This window comes from Bos mutus, chromosome 6 (assembly GCF_027580195.1).
Source record: "Bos mutus isolate GX-2022 chromosome 6, NWIPB_WYAK_1.1, whole genome shotgun sequence".
Taxonomy (NCBI): Eukaryota; Metazoa; Chordata; class Mammalia; order Artiodactyla; family Bovidae; genus Bos; species Bos mutus.
This window is the reverse complement of record NC_091622.1, coordinates 71,916,321-71,932,395: the sequence shown is the minus strand read 5'-3', so window position 1 is coordinate 71,932,395 and position 16,075 is coordinate 71,916,321. Positions and strand designations below refer to the sequence as shown.

At 43.0% G+C, this 16,075-nt stretch overlaps 1 protein-coding gene across 1 annotated transcript; it reads left to right on the top strand.

Moving 5' to 3' along the window:
- Positions 1 to 894: 894 nt before the first annotated feature.
- On the top strand, positions 895 to 1,368 carry LOC102279934 (small ribosomal subunit protein uS17). Its single transcript, XM_005899038.2, has one exon. The coding sequence runs from the start codon at positions 895 to 897 to the stop codon at positions 1,366 to 1,368; it is 474 nt and encodes a 157-aa protein (XP_005899100.2).
- Positions 1,369 to 16,075: the final 14,707 nt, after the last annotated feature.

The window sequence follows — 16,075 nt, the reverse complement described above, 5'->3', positions numbered from 1 at the left end:
GCATCATCAAGATGGTGAGAAGCCAAGTGGCATCTTAAAACTTTACACTAAAATTGTTCCAGCAAAAGCTATTTGACCCACTTATTCCAAAATTAAAGCTTATCCCCAAATATCTCCATTATTCATTTCTAGTATCACTGGCTTACCAACTTAATTCCTTAGCTGGCGTTCCACTGAGTTCAGCCAGGAAGCTTTGAATTAGAACATGAAATTTGCCAGGTTTCTGTTTGAACAAGATTCAAAGAGCCTCCAAAAATTTCACAGGTCACAAAGAGTACAGCTCACAGCCTCACTCACCTCGGGTAAAAGAAGGAAAGAGAAAAAGTAGCAAATGAGAGTGTGTGTGAGAGAGAGTGGTGGGGTGGAGGGCTAGGGGATGAGAATGAGGAAGGTTAGGGAGAGAGGGAGGAAGGAACGAAACTGCCTATCAAATTTATAGTAAGAAAGGTGATTCTTCAAACGAGGAGCTGCCTCTTCCACATTAAAAAACCAAAATACCCTCAATTTGGAGTGCTCCCCAAGGCCAAACAGCTAGGGGAACCCAGAAGACAATGCAGCTTTGCTGCCAGACACGTCAGCTTCCTGTGGAGGGATCTGCAGTGGCTGAAGAAAGAGACAGATCAAGGAAAATGACTTTCATCCCTAAATGAAATATAAATTCCTCTAAGATCAAACAATACAGTGGAGAAGAAAATGAAAAATATGAGTCATTATCCATTTATTAAAATATTCCTCATTCTAATACAAAGCAAACAACGCCAACAAAATCATGCATATTTTGTCAGGATGCTTTTGGCTACAAGTGAGTGAATATCCAACTGAAAGTGTCTTATCAGGCTTTCTATTTTCTCATATAAGAAAGGTAGGCCTTCCTTTTTTCAGGGAACAGGGAAGATGGCAGACATTCAGACTGAGCATGCATGCCAAAAGCAACCGACCATCTTTCAAAATAAGAAGAGGGTCCTGCTTAGAGAAACTGGCAAGGAGAAGTTCCCACAATTCCACAAAAACATCAGTCTGGGGTTCAAGACACCCAAGGAAGCCATCGAGGGCAACTACATTGACAAGAAATGCCGTTTTACTGGTAATGGCTCCATCCAAGGGCAGATTCTGTCTAGCGACCAAAATGAAGATGGAGAGGGCCATTCTCTCATCTGCCCAGACTACCTCCGCTACATCCGAAAGTATAACCGCTTTGAGAGGGGCCACAGGAACATGTCTGTGCATCTTTCCCCCTGTTTTAGGGACATCCAGATTGGGGACATTTTCACAGTGGGCACCTGCTGGCCCCGGAGCAAGACGGTGCCCTTCCACGTGCGCAAGGTCACCAAGGCTGCCGACACCAAGAGGAAGTTCCAGAAGTTCTGACACTGGACCCCCTGCCCACTGCTCCAAACAAAATAGTGATTTTCCCAGTCCAAAAAGAAAAAAAAGTAGGTGACTCTGCTGCTGCTAAGCTGCTAAGTCGCTTCAGTCGTGTCCAACTCTGTGCGACCCCATAGACGGCAGCCCACAAGGCTCCCCGGTCCCTGGGATTCTCCAGGCAAGAACACTGGAGTGGGTTGCCATTTCCTTCTCCAATGCATGAAAGTGAAAAGTCAAAGTGAAGTCACTCAGTCGTGTCTGACTCTTAGCGACCCCATGGACTGCAGTCTACCAGGCTCCTCCATCCATGCGATTTTCCAGGCAAGAGTACTGGAGTGGGGTGCCATTGCCTTCTCCGGTAGGTGACTCTAGGTTTGGCTAATTAGACAAGCTAACTAGGCCAGAGCTCTGTATCCTCCTCTCTGAGTTTCTCTTCTCTTTCTCCTCATGGTTGCAAGATTACTGTTTCAGTTCCAAGCATCACCTCTCATATAACACTGTCCAGACACAGGAAGGCGAAGCCTTGGCTTTCTCTTCAAGTAGCTCTCATTTTACTCTAGAGAAAAAGCCTTCCCCAGAAGCCCCCAGCAGTCTTCCCCTTGCCCCTCATTGTCTGGAATTTGCACCACATGGCCACTCCACGCTTATAACTGGCAAAGATAATCGGCACTTAGAGCAGACTTGTGCATAGCAGGAGCTCATTTACCACTTGCCAAATAAATGAAAGGTGAATTGGACTGCCAAGGTTGCCTTAGACTAATTACAGTCTGTTTCCTAGAATTCATTTTCCTAGAACACATTGTTGGGTGGCGGAAGAAAATTTGTATTTTCTTATCAAAGAAGAAGGAAGGGGCTTGTCTAGTGGCTTAGTGGTAAAGAATTTGCCTGCCGATGAGGGGACATGGGTTCAGTTCCTGGTCTGGGAAGATCCCACATGCCTCAGAGCAACTAAGCCCATTCGCCACAACCACTGAGCCCACGTGCCACAACTACTGAGCCTGCACCCCAGAGCCTGTGCTCCATGAGAAGAGAAGCCTCTGCAGTGAGAAACCCGTGCACGGCAACTATTAATACAGTAGGCTCCGCTAGCCGCAACTAGAGAAAGCCTATGCAACAATGAAGACCCAGCACAGCCAAAAATAAATAAATAAAATTATTTTTTTAAAAAAGGAGGAGGGAGGAATGGATTTGAGCAGTCAACAAACAGCATATTCCACATTAAGCCATTTCTTTTTTTTTTCTTTTTAAATTTTATTATAGATTTACTTAAAGGCAAAAATACATTTTTACAGCAAGAAAATGTCTATGCCAGGCACATTGCACCAAGTAAATATAAAACAAAAATAATTACTTTATCACCGTTTGATGATGAAGGTAAAAATTTATATATAAAGATATATTCATATATAAATTTCTTTTTTAATTAATTAATTAATTTCTTGGCTGTGCTGGATCTTCGTTGCTTTGTATGGGCTTTCTCTAGTTGCAGGGAGCTGGGGCTACGCTTCACTGTTGTGCTCAGGCTTCTCACTGTGGTGGCTTCTCTGTTGTGGAGCACAGGCTCCAGGTGCTCGATCTTCAGTAGTTGCAGCACGCAAGCTCAGTAGTTGAGGCTCACAGGCTCTAGAGTACAGGCTCCGTAGTTGTGGCACAGGGGTCTTGTTGCTCTGTGGCATGTGGAATCTTCCCAGACCTGGAATTGAACCCATGTCCCCTGCACTGACATGCAGATTCTTATTCACTGTGCCACCAGAGAAGTCCAAGTCGTTTCTTTTCTTTCTTTCTTTCTTTTTTCTTTTTTTGGTCAAATCAAGTGGCTTGTGGGATCTTAGTTCCTCTATCAGGGATTGAACTCAGGGCCCTGGCAGTGAAAGTGCCAGGTCCTAACTACTGGACCACCAGGGAATTCCCACACCATTTCTTCTTAAGGCAGAGAAGAAGAGCAACCCAGGAAAGAGCTTATTACTCTCTAATGGTTACTTTAGCAAAAAAATGTTCTTTGGATTTAAACAAATTGTTCATGCAAGGGAGTAGTATCTTATTAAGGGAGAAGGTAACATGTTCTAGAGATAAATGAACTTTTTTCTTCCCCAGCTGAGACATCAGTTCTTTTAGGATAGTCTCTGCCCGACCCAGTCTGGGTTAGGTGTCTTTCCCGTGTATTATCAAAAGCACTCTTTACCTCCCCATAGTAGAGCACTTGCCACACCAGATTGTACTTCACTGTTGACCCCTGTTGTAGAGACTGAGTGTGTTCACTAAACTCTTTCCTTTCTCTTCTATGCACTCAGCTATGTTTCCCAACCTCCACTGCAGTTAGGTGTGACCACGTGGCTCAGTCTGGTCAATGCAGCATGGGTAAAGTGATGTTTGCCATTTCCAGGTTAGGCCTTATCATGAAAACTACCCATACAGGCTCCTAAACTCTCTTTCTGATCTGCTGCCTGAATGGAGCAGAACACCTGTCTTCATGCTTGAAGAATCTGTTTTGTTTTTTTTTTCCATGTGTGCTAAGCCACTGAGAATTAGCTGTTTGTTTGTGTGTTTTTGTTAGTGACGTTACCCTGACTAACACAGTTCCACATTAGAATGAAAACCTCTTGAAAATAGAAATTTCCTCTCTCTTTCCCACCAGGTATTCCTCGCTTTGGGTAGACTCCGGCAGTTGGTGATGGACAAGGAGGGGAGGCGTGCTGCGGTTCATGAGGTTGCAAGGAGTCAGACATGACTGAGCGACTGAACTGAACTGATTCCTTGCTTTAGTATAGTGCCTATCACACAACAGGCACTTAAAGCATTTTTTTTCATTATACTGGGAAGTATTTTACTCTTTGGCCTCTTCCTTTATTTTTGAAATAACCATCTCTCTGACCCTCCTTGGTTTAATCACAGCCACATAAAGGAATTCCTTCAACAGCAGCTTTTTACCCCAAGAAGGCAGTGATGACAGGTGGCTAACTTTTTTTTTTTTCTGCTGTTTCCCTGCCCCCAATACCCCATTCTATTTCTTGCTCCTCCATCAAAATCTTAAACATTTTTTTAATGAAGTAAATGGAACTGTCTCAATGTGTGTCAAGTACCTGAGTGAGTGTTAGTCAATCAGTTGTGTCCAACTCTTTGTGACCCCACGGACTGTAGTCTGCCAGGCTCCTCTGTCTATGCAGTTCTCCAGGCAAGAATACTGAAGCAGATCACCATGCCCTCCTCCAGGGGATCTTCCCAACCCAGGAATTGAACCTAGGTCTCCTGCATTGTAGGCAGATTCTTTACCATTTGAGCCACCAGGGAAGCATCAAATACCTACTATGTGCCAAAATAGCTTTAACTTTGCAATGATGTATCAGTAATTTTTGATATCTCCTCACGGCTCTACACTAAAACTAACAGTAAATCCTTTTAAAAGAGGACTGGGGTCACCTATGTTGATTGTCCTCCTTGGCAACGAGGAAGGGAGGAAAGAAACTGACTCTCATATGTAAACTCTGCATTGCTAAGAAGATGACACCCGGGGGGCAAAATGAAAGGCACAAGCTTTCCCCCAATTTTTATGTGTTTAAAAAGAATACTCAACAAAACATTTAAGGATCAAAAAGATCAGTTCGACAAGGTGCTCTGATGTAAAATGAATTGGAAATATTCTTGCTATTTTCCCCAGCACACATTACATGCAAGTGTTGCTGAACCTCTAACCAATGTTTTGGAGTAGTGTTTGAAACACCAGTGATACCACCTGGGGTATCTTTAAAAAAATATATTTGTTTGTTTATTTGGCCACGCCTGGTCTTAGTTGTGGCACACAGGATCTTCAATCTTTGTTGCAGCATGCGAACTCTTAGTTGCAACATGTGGGATCTAGTTCCCTGACCAGGAATTGAACCCGTGCCCCCTGCATGGGGAGCACCAAGTCTTAGCCACTGGACCACCAGGGAAATCCCTGGGGTATCTCTTTAAAATTGCAGATTCCGAATTTTTAACTAGCTTTCCTCCCAGTAAAGTTTGAGGGACATTGCTACTTAGCCTGTTTTTTTTTTTGTTTGTTTGTTTGTTTGTTTGTTTTTTAAATCACCCATTTTCAACAGGCAAATTGGAAACAACTTTAGCATTTCCCATTCTGTCAACTCCCTTTCCCTTTTATTAATAACTAGCTAATGTCCCTGCTAGGAAACCACCCCCAAAATAGCTGCAGGGTTTTCTTCCTGCTGCATTGGTTGGGGTGGGACAGTTACAGGTGCCCTCCATGGCCTCTGTGTATTATTTTTCTTTCATCACTCAACTGCAAAGCATGGCCAGTTCATATCCCACAGGTCATGGCAAATTTTATGCAACCAGGAACTTGGCTCAGGTTAAGGTATTTACTGATTTTCTTTTCATCTCAAAAACACCCACTGGAGTTCTCAGTGAATGTGTCAAATGATACAGTCACCTCTGAAAAACTGTTTGATAGTATCCACGAAAGTTAAAATATATCTTCTGTTTAACTAAAGATAGTTAAACCTATCTTCTGACCCAGAAACTCCTCTCCTAGATATATCCTCAAGAAAAATGAATGTGTATGTCTATGAAAAGGCATGTACCCCAGTGTTCATAGCAGCTTTATTCCGAATGACGCCAGACTTTAAATAACCCAAATGTCCATAAACAGAGGAATGGATAAGTTTTATGGCATATTTATATCATAAAATACTATATACAGTAATAATAAAAGCACAAACAATTGATACACATAACAATATGGATGGATCCCCAAAACGTTAGGCCATGCAAAAGAAGCCATACACAAATGAATATATGCTGTATGATTCCATTCATATGAATTACCAAGAAAAGGCGAAACCAATTTACAGTGATATGAATACAATTACAGGCTACTTCTGGGTGAGGAGAGGGGGCTAATGAGCTGGAGGGAGTACGAGAGAATTTTCTGGGGAGTTGGAAATGTTCTAAGTAATGATTTTGCTAGTGGTTTTATAGGTATATATATGTAAAAATTCATCGAGTTAAATATTTAAGACTTGAGCATTCTACTTCATTTAATAGAAATATGGCTGGTTTCTACTACCTTCTAGGGGCAGATCCACATGCCTCTGTTTGTTACTTCCCTGTCCTTTCTTTTCTGGGTTTCCTCCACTCCAGAGGCCTCTGCAGTTTCATTTGTCCTTACTGGAAGTTTTCGGCAGTTGCCAGTCTTTGTTCAATCTCCTTTCTAGAGTTTTCTCTCGTTGCTGCAAGTGGTGCCAGAGCTGATCCTGTGTACAATTGTCCCATGTACACTTGATCCTGAGTCCAATTGTCCTGTGAACACCTGATCCTGTGTACACTTGATCCTTTGTACAATTGTCCCTTGGGGTCCTTGGGTGATTGGTTCCAGGATATTCAACAGATACCAGATGCTTGGCTGCCTAAGTCCCTCATATTAAATAGCATAGTATTTGCAAACAGTCTGTGTACTTCCTTCTATAGACTTTACATCATCTCTAGATTGCTTATGGTGCTGGTATGTGTGTGCACTCAGTTACTCAGTAGTGTCCAACTCTTTGCAACCCCATGGACTGTAGCCTACCAGGCTTCTCTGTCGATGAAATTTTCCAGGCAAGAATACTGGAGTACGTGGCCATGCCCTCCTCCAGGGGATTTTCCTGACCCAGGGATAGAACCCATGTCTCTTACATCTCCTGCATTGGTGGCAAAGTTCTTTACCTCTAGTGCCACCTGGGACGCCCCATAAACACTGTATAGATTGTTGCAAATACAAAGTAAATGATACATAAATAGGTGCTTAAAAATGGCGACTTCAAGTTTTGCCTTTTGGAACTCTGGAATTTTTTCTCAAATATCTTTTGGTCCATGGTTTGTTGTTCTGTGGTTTATTGACTCTGTGGATATGGAACCCTGGGGTTCAGAGGTCTGACTATATTTACCCCCATCACCTACCACCAGGTGGGTTACTAGCTAAAACCTCATTGCCCTTCTGTAACCAAATGTAGCTGTTGCTGATCCTTTCTTTATGGCTCTTTGAAATCTTCTAATTTCCTTTTTTTTTTTTTTTGCCCATTTCCATCTTTCTCACGAATTGGCTTCAGCTTCTAGTACCTTGATTGGTGGATTTAACCAGGACCACTTGTGGTTTGGGACACAAGTCCACATAGGTTTGCCAAACAGAATGAATGCCGTGCAAAAGCAGCTTGGCGAGCTGCTGGCAACAGAGGGTTTAGGACACTAATGGCTAAGGTTCTGGGAAGCCAAGATGAAGACGGTTAAATAAACTACCACAGTTAGATAAAAAATACAAAACAGAGCACATAGGCCCATGAAAGTCTTCACATTTCTAGCTCCTTTCATCTTAGCTTTTTGCTCAGAACTTCACAAACTATAAAATTCAGGTTTTTCAGGGCAAAAGTGCCAACTCATTTGGACAGAATTCAACTTTTGTTCCAAAGGGAACAAAGGATTCTCTGCCCACAGTTGAGTCATACCAAGCTAATCCAAACTAAGAAACAACTTCAAAGCATCAAATATCCCTCTTTAAATTACTGAACATTCTGAGTCACCCACAGAAAGGAAAATAATGGTGAATTAGGAGAAACCAAGTGACCTTCTTGACTTGGAGGAAGAGTCTGTCCTTGAGGACAAGCAGCCTTCTTTGCTGATTACTATTAATGGAAAGAAGATAGGACATGAGAGTGGTCACTTCTTGAAGGAACCCAACTTGCTAAGAAGTCACAATGCTCTGGGCTTCTTAAGTGGCTCAGTGGTAAAGAGTCTGCCTTCCAATGCAGGAGACATTGGAGACACAGATTTGATCCCTGGGTCGGGAAGATCCCCTGGAGGAGGACATGGCAACCTACTCCAGTATTCTTGCCTAGGAAATCCCATGGACAGAGGAGCCTGACTGGCTACAGTCCATGGGGTCACAAAGAGTCAGATACGACTCAGCGACAGAACATGCATGCATGTTTAATGCTCTAGGCTGGTGGTTTTCAACCTTGGCTGCATGTTGGGATTTCATACAGTGCCCTAAAAACCACTGAGGTCTGGATTCTACCCTAGAGATTCTGATTTACTTGGTCTGGGCCGTGGTCTGGGCATCAAGATTTTTAAAATCTTGCACGTGATTTCAATGTGCCGCCAAGGTTGAAAACCACTGACCTAAGCTCCAGAACCCAGCAGGAACTTAGCAGGCTACCAAACATTCAGTAAATACTTGTTACCATTGGTCATAGTAATTTTAAAAAAGAATTTTTATTGAGATAAAATTTACATAACATAAAATTCAGCATTTTTTAAAAAATTTATTTATTTGTAATTGGAGGGTAATGCTTTACAATATTGTGTTGGTTTCTGCCATATATCAACAGTCACCATTTTTAAGTATATAATTCATTGGATTTTAGTATACTCACAGGGTTGTGTGACCAACACTATTATATAATTTTAGAACATTTTCATCACTGTAGACACTGTATCTATTAACAGACAGCCCCTATTCCCCCTTCCTCCAAGCCCCTGGCAACCATTTAATCTGTTTTTCCTCTTTGTAGATTTACCTATTCTGGACATTTCATATAAATGAAATCACACAGTATGTGGCCTTGGTGTCAGGCTTTTCAGTTAGTACAATGTCGTCAAGGTTCATTCATGTTGTTGCGTGTATCAGTGCTTCATTCCTTTTTATGACTGAAAAACATTCCATGGGTATACACTCATCAGTTGATGGACATGTGCATTATTTCCAATTATTATGAATATTGCTGCTACGATCATTCATGTACAAGTTTTTTTGTGTGTGTGTGTGAATGTATATTTTCATTTCTCATGGGTGAATACACACCTAGACGTGGCATGACCGAGTCATATGGTAAGTCTGTATTTACCTTTTGGAGGAACTGCCGAACTGTGTCCACAGTGGCTGCACCATTTTATACTTCAGCATGTGAGGATTCCAGTTTTTCCGTATTGCTGTCAACATTTATTGTTCTCCATTTAAAATAATATATGGTGCCTATGAAGTGGTACTCACTGTGATTTGATTTGCATTTTCCTGGTGAATAACTTGCTGAGCATTTTTCATACACGTATTGGTCATTTGAATACCATCTTTAGAGAAATGTCTATCTAAATCCTTTGCCTATTTTTAAAATGGGTTATTTGGTTTTGTTTTTTAATTGTTGAGCTGTAAGAGCTTTTTATATATTTTGGCTATTGGATCTTTATTCCATACATGGTTTTAGAAATATTTTCTCCCACTCTATGGATTGTCTTTTCACTTTCTCAATAGTGTCCTCTGATGCATAAACGTTTTTAGATGAAGTCCAATTTACCTATTTTTCTTTGATTATTTGTGTATTTGGTATCATATTTAAGTGACACTAATTTTGATAAATATAGTCATTTTTTTCTCTTTAGCTGGGGCAGGCAGCATCTGTTCAGGTCAGTTCAGTTGCTCAATCGTGTCTGACCCTTTGCGACCCCATGAACTACAGCACACCAGGCCTCCCTGTCCATCACCAACTCCTGGAGTTCACTCAGACTCATGTCCATTGAGTCAGTGATGCCATCCAGCCATCTCATCCAGGCAGCATCTGAGATGGCTCCAAATCCCTACACCTGAGATTCATGCTCTTGTGGAACCCCATACCCCTGACTGGGTACGGGGTTCCACAAGAGTGGTACCCACGACAAAAGTGATGGGGTGTCACTTCCAAGACTGGGTGACAGAAAGACTGCTGCTTACTCTCTTGCTCACTCTTACTTCACTGTGAGGGATCCTGCTGCCTGTGGAGAGGCCCACATGCCAAGAACTGAGGGAAGTTTCCAGTCAACAGCCAGCCTGGAGCTACAGCACCCACCTAAGCTGCACCCAGATTCCAGACCCACAGAAACTGAGATAATAAACACTTATTATTTGAAGGCACTGAGTTGTAGGGTAGTTTATTACACAGCAATAGATAACATAATTTGACTTTCTGCAAAGGCAAAACAAGGAAAAATGATCAACCAAACTAAAGCCCTGGCAGCAAAGTACTCCTGCCTCTGAAGTGCTCAGTCGCTTCAGTCACATACTTTGTGACCCTATGGACTGTAGCTCGCCAGGCTCCTCTGTCCATGGGATTCTCCAGGCAAAATACCAGAGCGGGTTGCCATTTCCTACTCTGGGGCATCTTCCCAACCCTGGGGTTGAACCCACTTCTGTTGTATCTCCCGTATTGGCAGGAGGGATCTTTACCACTAGCACAATCTGGCAACTGGAATTCAGGTGCTTAAGCAAATGGTATTCATTGAGCCATCACGGCACAAGTTGTTTTATTTACTAAAGGGATTTCCAGCCATATATATATATATATATATATAATTTATATTTAATGTAACATGCTCAGTCGCTCAGTCTTGTTTAGCTCTTTGTGACCCTCATGGACTGCAGCCCGCCAGGCAAGAATACTTGAGTGGGTTGCCGTTTCCTCCTCCAGGGGATCTTCCCAACCCAGGGATCAAACCTGTGCTTTCTATATTGGCACACGGATTCCTTACCATTGAGCCACCTGGGAAGCCCTGAATATGACATACATTATATGTTATATTATATATTAATATAGTAAATGTAAAGTAATGTATTCGTTAATAAATTAAGCATATGTTCACAATATATTAATGTACTGTATATTAATATAATACATTAAATTTAATACATGTAAATAGATTTACATATTAATATATGTTATGTAATAAAAATAAAATATAAATAACTAGTTTTAGATCAATAGTACCCATATTTCTGAAACACTCATTCAAAGCCCTCAACCAGTTTATCTCTTCCCTTCTTCCTCTTACCCACGACTGTTTGCAGTACCTTCAAATTGGTATGAGGTTACAGAATACAAGTAGTTATAATATCTGTCTAAACAAAATAAGGTTATTACAAAATAAGTAATATGCAATATAAATAAAGTGACCATACAACGCATTCCCAAGACAGTCTTGATTTCACATCTCCTTTATCACATTAATCACGTTAAGAAAAGTTTGCCACATATATACCACAAGGTCAAACAGCAACCATTTAAAATCTATTGCAAGTTTAAATAATTCAATTGCATCTCAACTAGGTTACTCCATTTGGACCAATAATTGGGAGCTATGAGGGTTGAGTTAATGAAACAAGAACAGAGGTTTGGTAATTAATAAATCAGTCATAGACCATCTGCATTTTTTTTTTCAATTTGGCTTTCCTCGGTCTAAGTTGCGGCATGCAGAGTCTTTAGTTGCCGCATGCGGGATCTAGTTCCCTGACCAGGGATTGAACCCCAGCACCCTAGAGTGGGAGCACAAAGTTTTAGCCACGGGACCACCAGGGAAGTCTCAGTCATAGATCATCTTCAAAAGCCCAGAAAGTTTCAAAATAGCAGCAACCTAAGAGTTCCTGTTTATGAATTTAACTGAGTCTGAACAAGGATATTAAGCAGGGAACTTGCCTTACACAGTCAGGGAGAAAAGCCACGGCAGGGTCAGGTCTAACACAAATCCCAGACAGAAGGGTTGTTTTGCTTCCAGGAGCTGAGCAGGAGCTTCCAGGAGCTGAGCAGCTGGCCCGAGGAAAGAGAGCCTTTGGTATTCCTGCCCTGGCCAACTAAGTCATTCCTTTCATCTTTTCTCATCAGGAGTCCACTTTGTTGTCCAGTCTTGGTATAAAATACTTATTCCATAAAAGCACACGACTGTCTGATAATAAGGGGCCTTTTCCTTCACTTTCTGTTCCTTTGTCCATTGCACTCCTTGATGCTTAAGGAGCATGGAGAACAATTAGAAAAGCAAAGACAAGGAATTAGAGCCATCTGAGTCACCCAGTAAAATTAATTTATGTTTTTTAGAATCTGTGACTTATTAGAGGATATTAAAAAGCTTGGTGAGGTACACCCAAATTCCACAAACACGGACTAAATGAAGCTCATTTCAATACAGTAAACATTGAGGGGATGGCCCCCAGGTGGCAGACACAGGGCTGGGCACTGGGGTGTAGGGATGAAAGAGGCCAGGACCACTCTCACTAGACAGGCTGCTCAGCACCCCGCCTCCACGTTTCATACAAATAACGAATCATTATGTTGTACAACTGAAACTAATATAACTTTAGATGTCGGATACATCTCAATAAAAAATTCTTAAATTGATATAGTTGAAAAAAAAGTTAATGGCCTTGACAAGTTTCAGGGTTTCGAGGGGTGGAGCGGCATGGAGAATTCCATCAGCCCTAGGTGGTGAAAGCAGGAGAGAAGTGATTGGAGCAGAGGAGCTTATTCCCCTTTCTTTATCATCATGGTACCCACCAGGGGGAGCCACCCAGAGCCCTGGGACTCCAGCCCACACAGCCAAAACCCTGGGGAGCTGAACACCACTCAATATGCACAGCAGCAGGGGCTTCCCTGGTGACTCAGATGGTAAAGAATCTGCCTGCAATGCAAGAGACTGGGGTTCGATTCCTGGGTTGGGAAGATCCCCTGGAGAAGGGAATGGCAACCCACTCCAGTAGTCTTGCCTGGAGAATTACATGGACAGAGGAGCCTGGTGGGCTACAGTCCATGGGATCGCAAAGAGTCAGACACGACTGAGTGACTTTCACTTTCACACATAGTGGCAGGCTCCCTAAGGAGTTGATCAGAAAATGAATAAAGCTGTCATTGGACAACTCACAGAAAAGAAAGCTGATGGATTCACACAATGCCCTTTCCACAGATGCAGGGCCTACCAATCCTGGACAAAGTTACAAACCTCTGGGCTGGTTTCTGAGACCCTTTCCCATTCCATTTCTTGCCCTAGTCTCCCATGGTGGGGGCGGGGATAGGGTGGGGTGCTGTGGCCTTTTCCTTCCTCCCTCTCACTTTCTTCCATCAAAACTTACTTGTCCAGTGTCTCATTTCTTCAGGGTTTCCTCTCTGCCAAGTATCAGACAGATGTCATCTAAGAGCATCACCAAAGAGCACATTTACATTTTAAGACAGGCCTCTGGTGCCTCAGCTTAGAAGAGTATTCGATGTGAGGTTGCTGGGGAAGCACTGTGGCATTTAGGGGTAGGAAACGCAATGTAGTAAGGTTTCCACCCCTTCCCTCCCCTTGACATAGTAATATGGTTGTTACATTCACCATTCTCTTAATGATTTGGACTCAAGCCTTTCCATTGGCTGAAAAACATTTTTAAAAATCCACCTGATCTGGTGAACTGTGTTCAGAGGTATCCAGTGTCTCCAAAGGTGGCCAAAAATGTAATTGTTGGCAATGACTAGGAAGGGAAATCTTAGGATTTAGTGGCCGGGATGTGACCATCACTGCCCCACAGAGGCACTGCCGAGCTCACTTCAAAGCTGGGCAAGGTCAAAGGAAGAACAACCAGAGGTCGTCAGGAGCACACCTTCTCACTCCACAGGTGCTGGGGAGGACATAAGAAAACCAGTCACGCTATCAGACAGCCTAAAATACATTAACAGAGATGAGCCTCCGTGCAAATAAAATATGTGGCCAAATAATATTTTCAAATATGGATTTCTTCCTTTTTCTCTCTTAGGGCTCCTTTCCCTTCCGTCCATCACAGTGGGCTCTGGCCTCACTGCCTTGAGGAAGGGTTGCTCATAGGAGAAAACATATAGTTTGAAAGTATTTTTGCTTCTTATTCCAAAAATGTAACCCTTTAGGGAATCCTGGGGGTGGGGGGCGTTGCAGAAAAAATTAAAGAAAGAGAATCCATGTCATCCCCAGACTGGAAGGTGTTTTTAACAGGTGGGAGTCAAGAGGGAAAAATGAGAGGTGGTGGATTCCAGGAGCAGAAAAGATCTGTGCCTGCCTTTGCAGCAGGGTTCCCAGGTGGTGCTAGTGGTAAAGAATCTGCCTGCCACTGCAGGAGACACGGCTTCCATCCCTGAGTCAGGAAGATCCCCTGGAAGAGATGCCTGGAGAATCCCATGGACAGAGGAGCTTGGTGGGCTACAATTTATAGGGTCTCAAAGAGTCGGACATGACTGAAGCGACTTCGCACACAGCACTACTGTGTGTTACAGTCATGACTTTGCAGCACAGTCACTACTCAGGCAAACAGTCCCAGAGGGAAGATGGCTGTGTCGAGACAGATAGGATCAGAGGTAGCCCTGCCAAAGACTCCCACACACCAGTCACAAGGGAAACCAGCAGAAAGCGGGAAGACCTGTAAGGAACTTGTGGAGAGAGATGACATGTCTAAGCAGTAACCCGCATGGGCCAAGGCCCAGAGGATTCTCCCCGCCTCACCCCATCCCCACCACTCAGCGTCTTGGCATTCAGAGGTTCCTTGGCATTCCAGCGTTCCTTGGCATTCAGGAGGCTGTTTTTCCACCAGCTCAGCATAGTAAGGCTTGAGGTCAGAAAGCAAGCTGAGTGAGAATAAAGACCTGGGGTTTTGTTTGTTTCGTAGACCTGAGTTTATGCCCAGGATTCAAGGCAGAGAAGGTGGTGAGTGGCCAGAGTGGGGAGTGGGAAAGTGGCTCCAGGGCTGGAGGAGACTGAGGTCTGATTGTGAGAATGAGTTTGAATTCTCCAGCATTATGGAGTTTCCACTACAGAGAAAGGATTACAGAACTGGTTCTCCCCTGAGCAAAAGCTGTGTTCTGATGAAGTGAGATTGCTGATCAACAAGATACTAACAGAAAAGCACTTTGTTGAACACCTTCAAATATGTTTGCTGATACTGTGAATCCTGTAGTGAGAATTGCTAAGATACAGTGTTTTCTTACCAAATCAATTGAAGAAGATTTGGAACTTATCCTATAAAGAGTAAAATTTGTTCCTCTGAATAGATTGATTCAATGTTCATAATAGTCACCCAAATGAGAAAGTTTCTTTTGGCAACCAGAGCAAGACATTCTATTGCTCTCATTTTGTTCTTAATCCTTGCTGCTGCTGCTTGCTAAGTCGCTTCAGTCGTGTCCGACTCTGTGCGACCCCATAGACGGCAGCCCACCAGGCTCCCGGGTCCCTGGGATTCTCCAGGCAAGAACACTGCAGTGGGTTGCCATTTCCTTCTCCAATGCATGAAAGTGAAAAGTGAAAGTGAAGTCGCTCAGTTGTATCCGACTCTTAGCGACCCTATGGACTGCAGCCACCAGGCTCCTTCATCCATGGGATTTTCCAGGCAAGAGTACTGGAGTGGGGTGCCATTGCCTTCTTCGTCTTAATCCTTATGCCCTTGCAAAATAAACAATGCACCTGTAGGCAAAGTAAACAAAGAACTGAAAGCATGTTTTAGTCTTGATGATTCAAGATTTCCCCAAGACTCAGCAATCTCTTTATCCACCAATTTACTTCTTTTCTTTAATTAATATACTTTATTAACAGGGGGTCAGTTTTGCATTTTCAGATAAATTGAGCAGAAAATGCAGAGTTCCCATATACTTCCTCACTGCTACTCCCCACCCCACAATTTCTCCTGCTAAGCTCAGTCATGTCCAACTCTTTGCAACCCCAAGCACTGTAGCCTGCCAAGCTCCTCTGTCTATGGAATTCTCTAGGCAAGAATACTGGCGTAGGTAGCCATTCCCTTCTCCAGGGGATCTTCCTGACCCAGGGATCAAACCCAGGTCTCCTGCATTGCGGGCAGATTGTTTACTGTCTGAGTCACCAGGGAAGCCCAATATCTTGTATTAATGTGGTACAATTGTTGCAACTGATGAGCCAATACTGATACATTATTATTAAG

Excerpts from the sequence above, each read along its gene's own strand:
- LOC102279934 (XM_005899038.2), top strand. The coding sequence starts at position 895 with ATGGCAGACATTCAGACTGAGCATGCATGCCAAAAGCAACCGACCATC.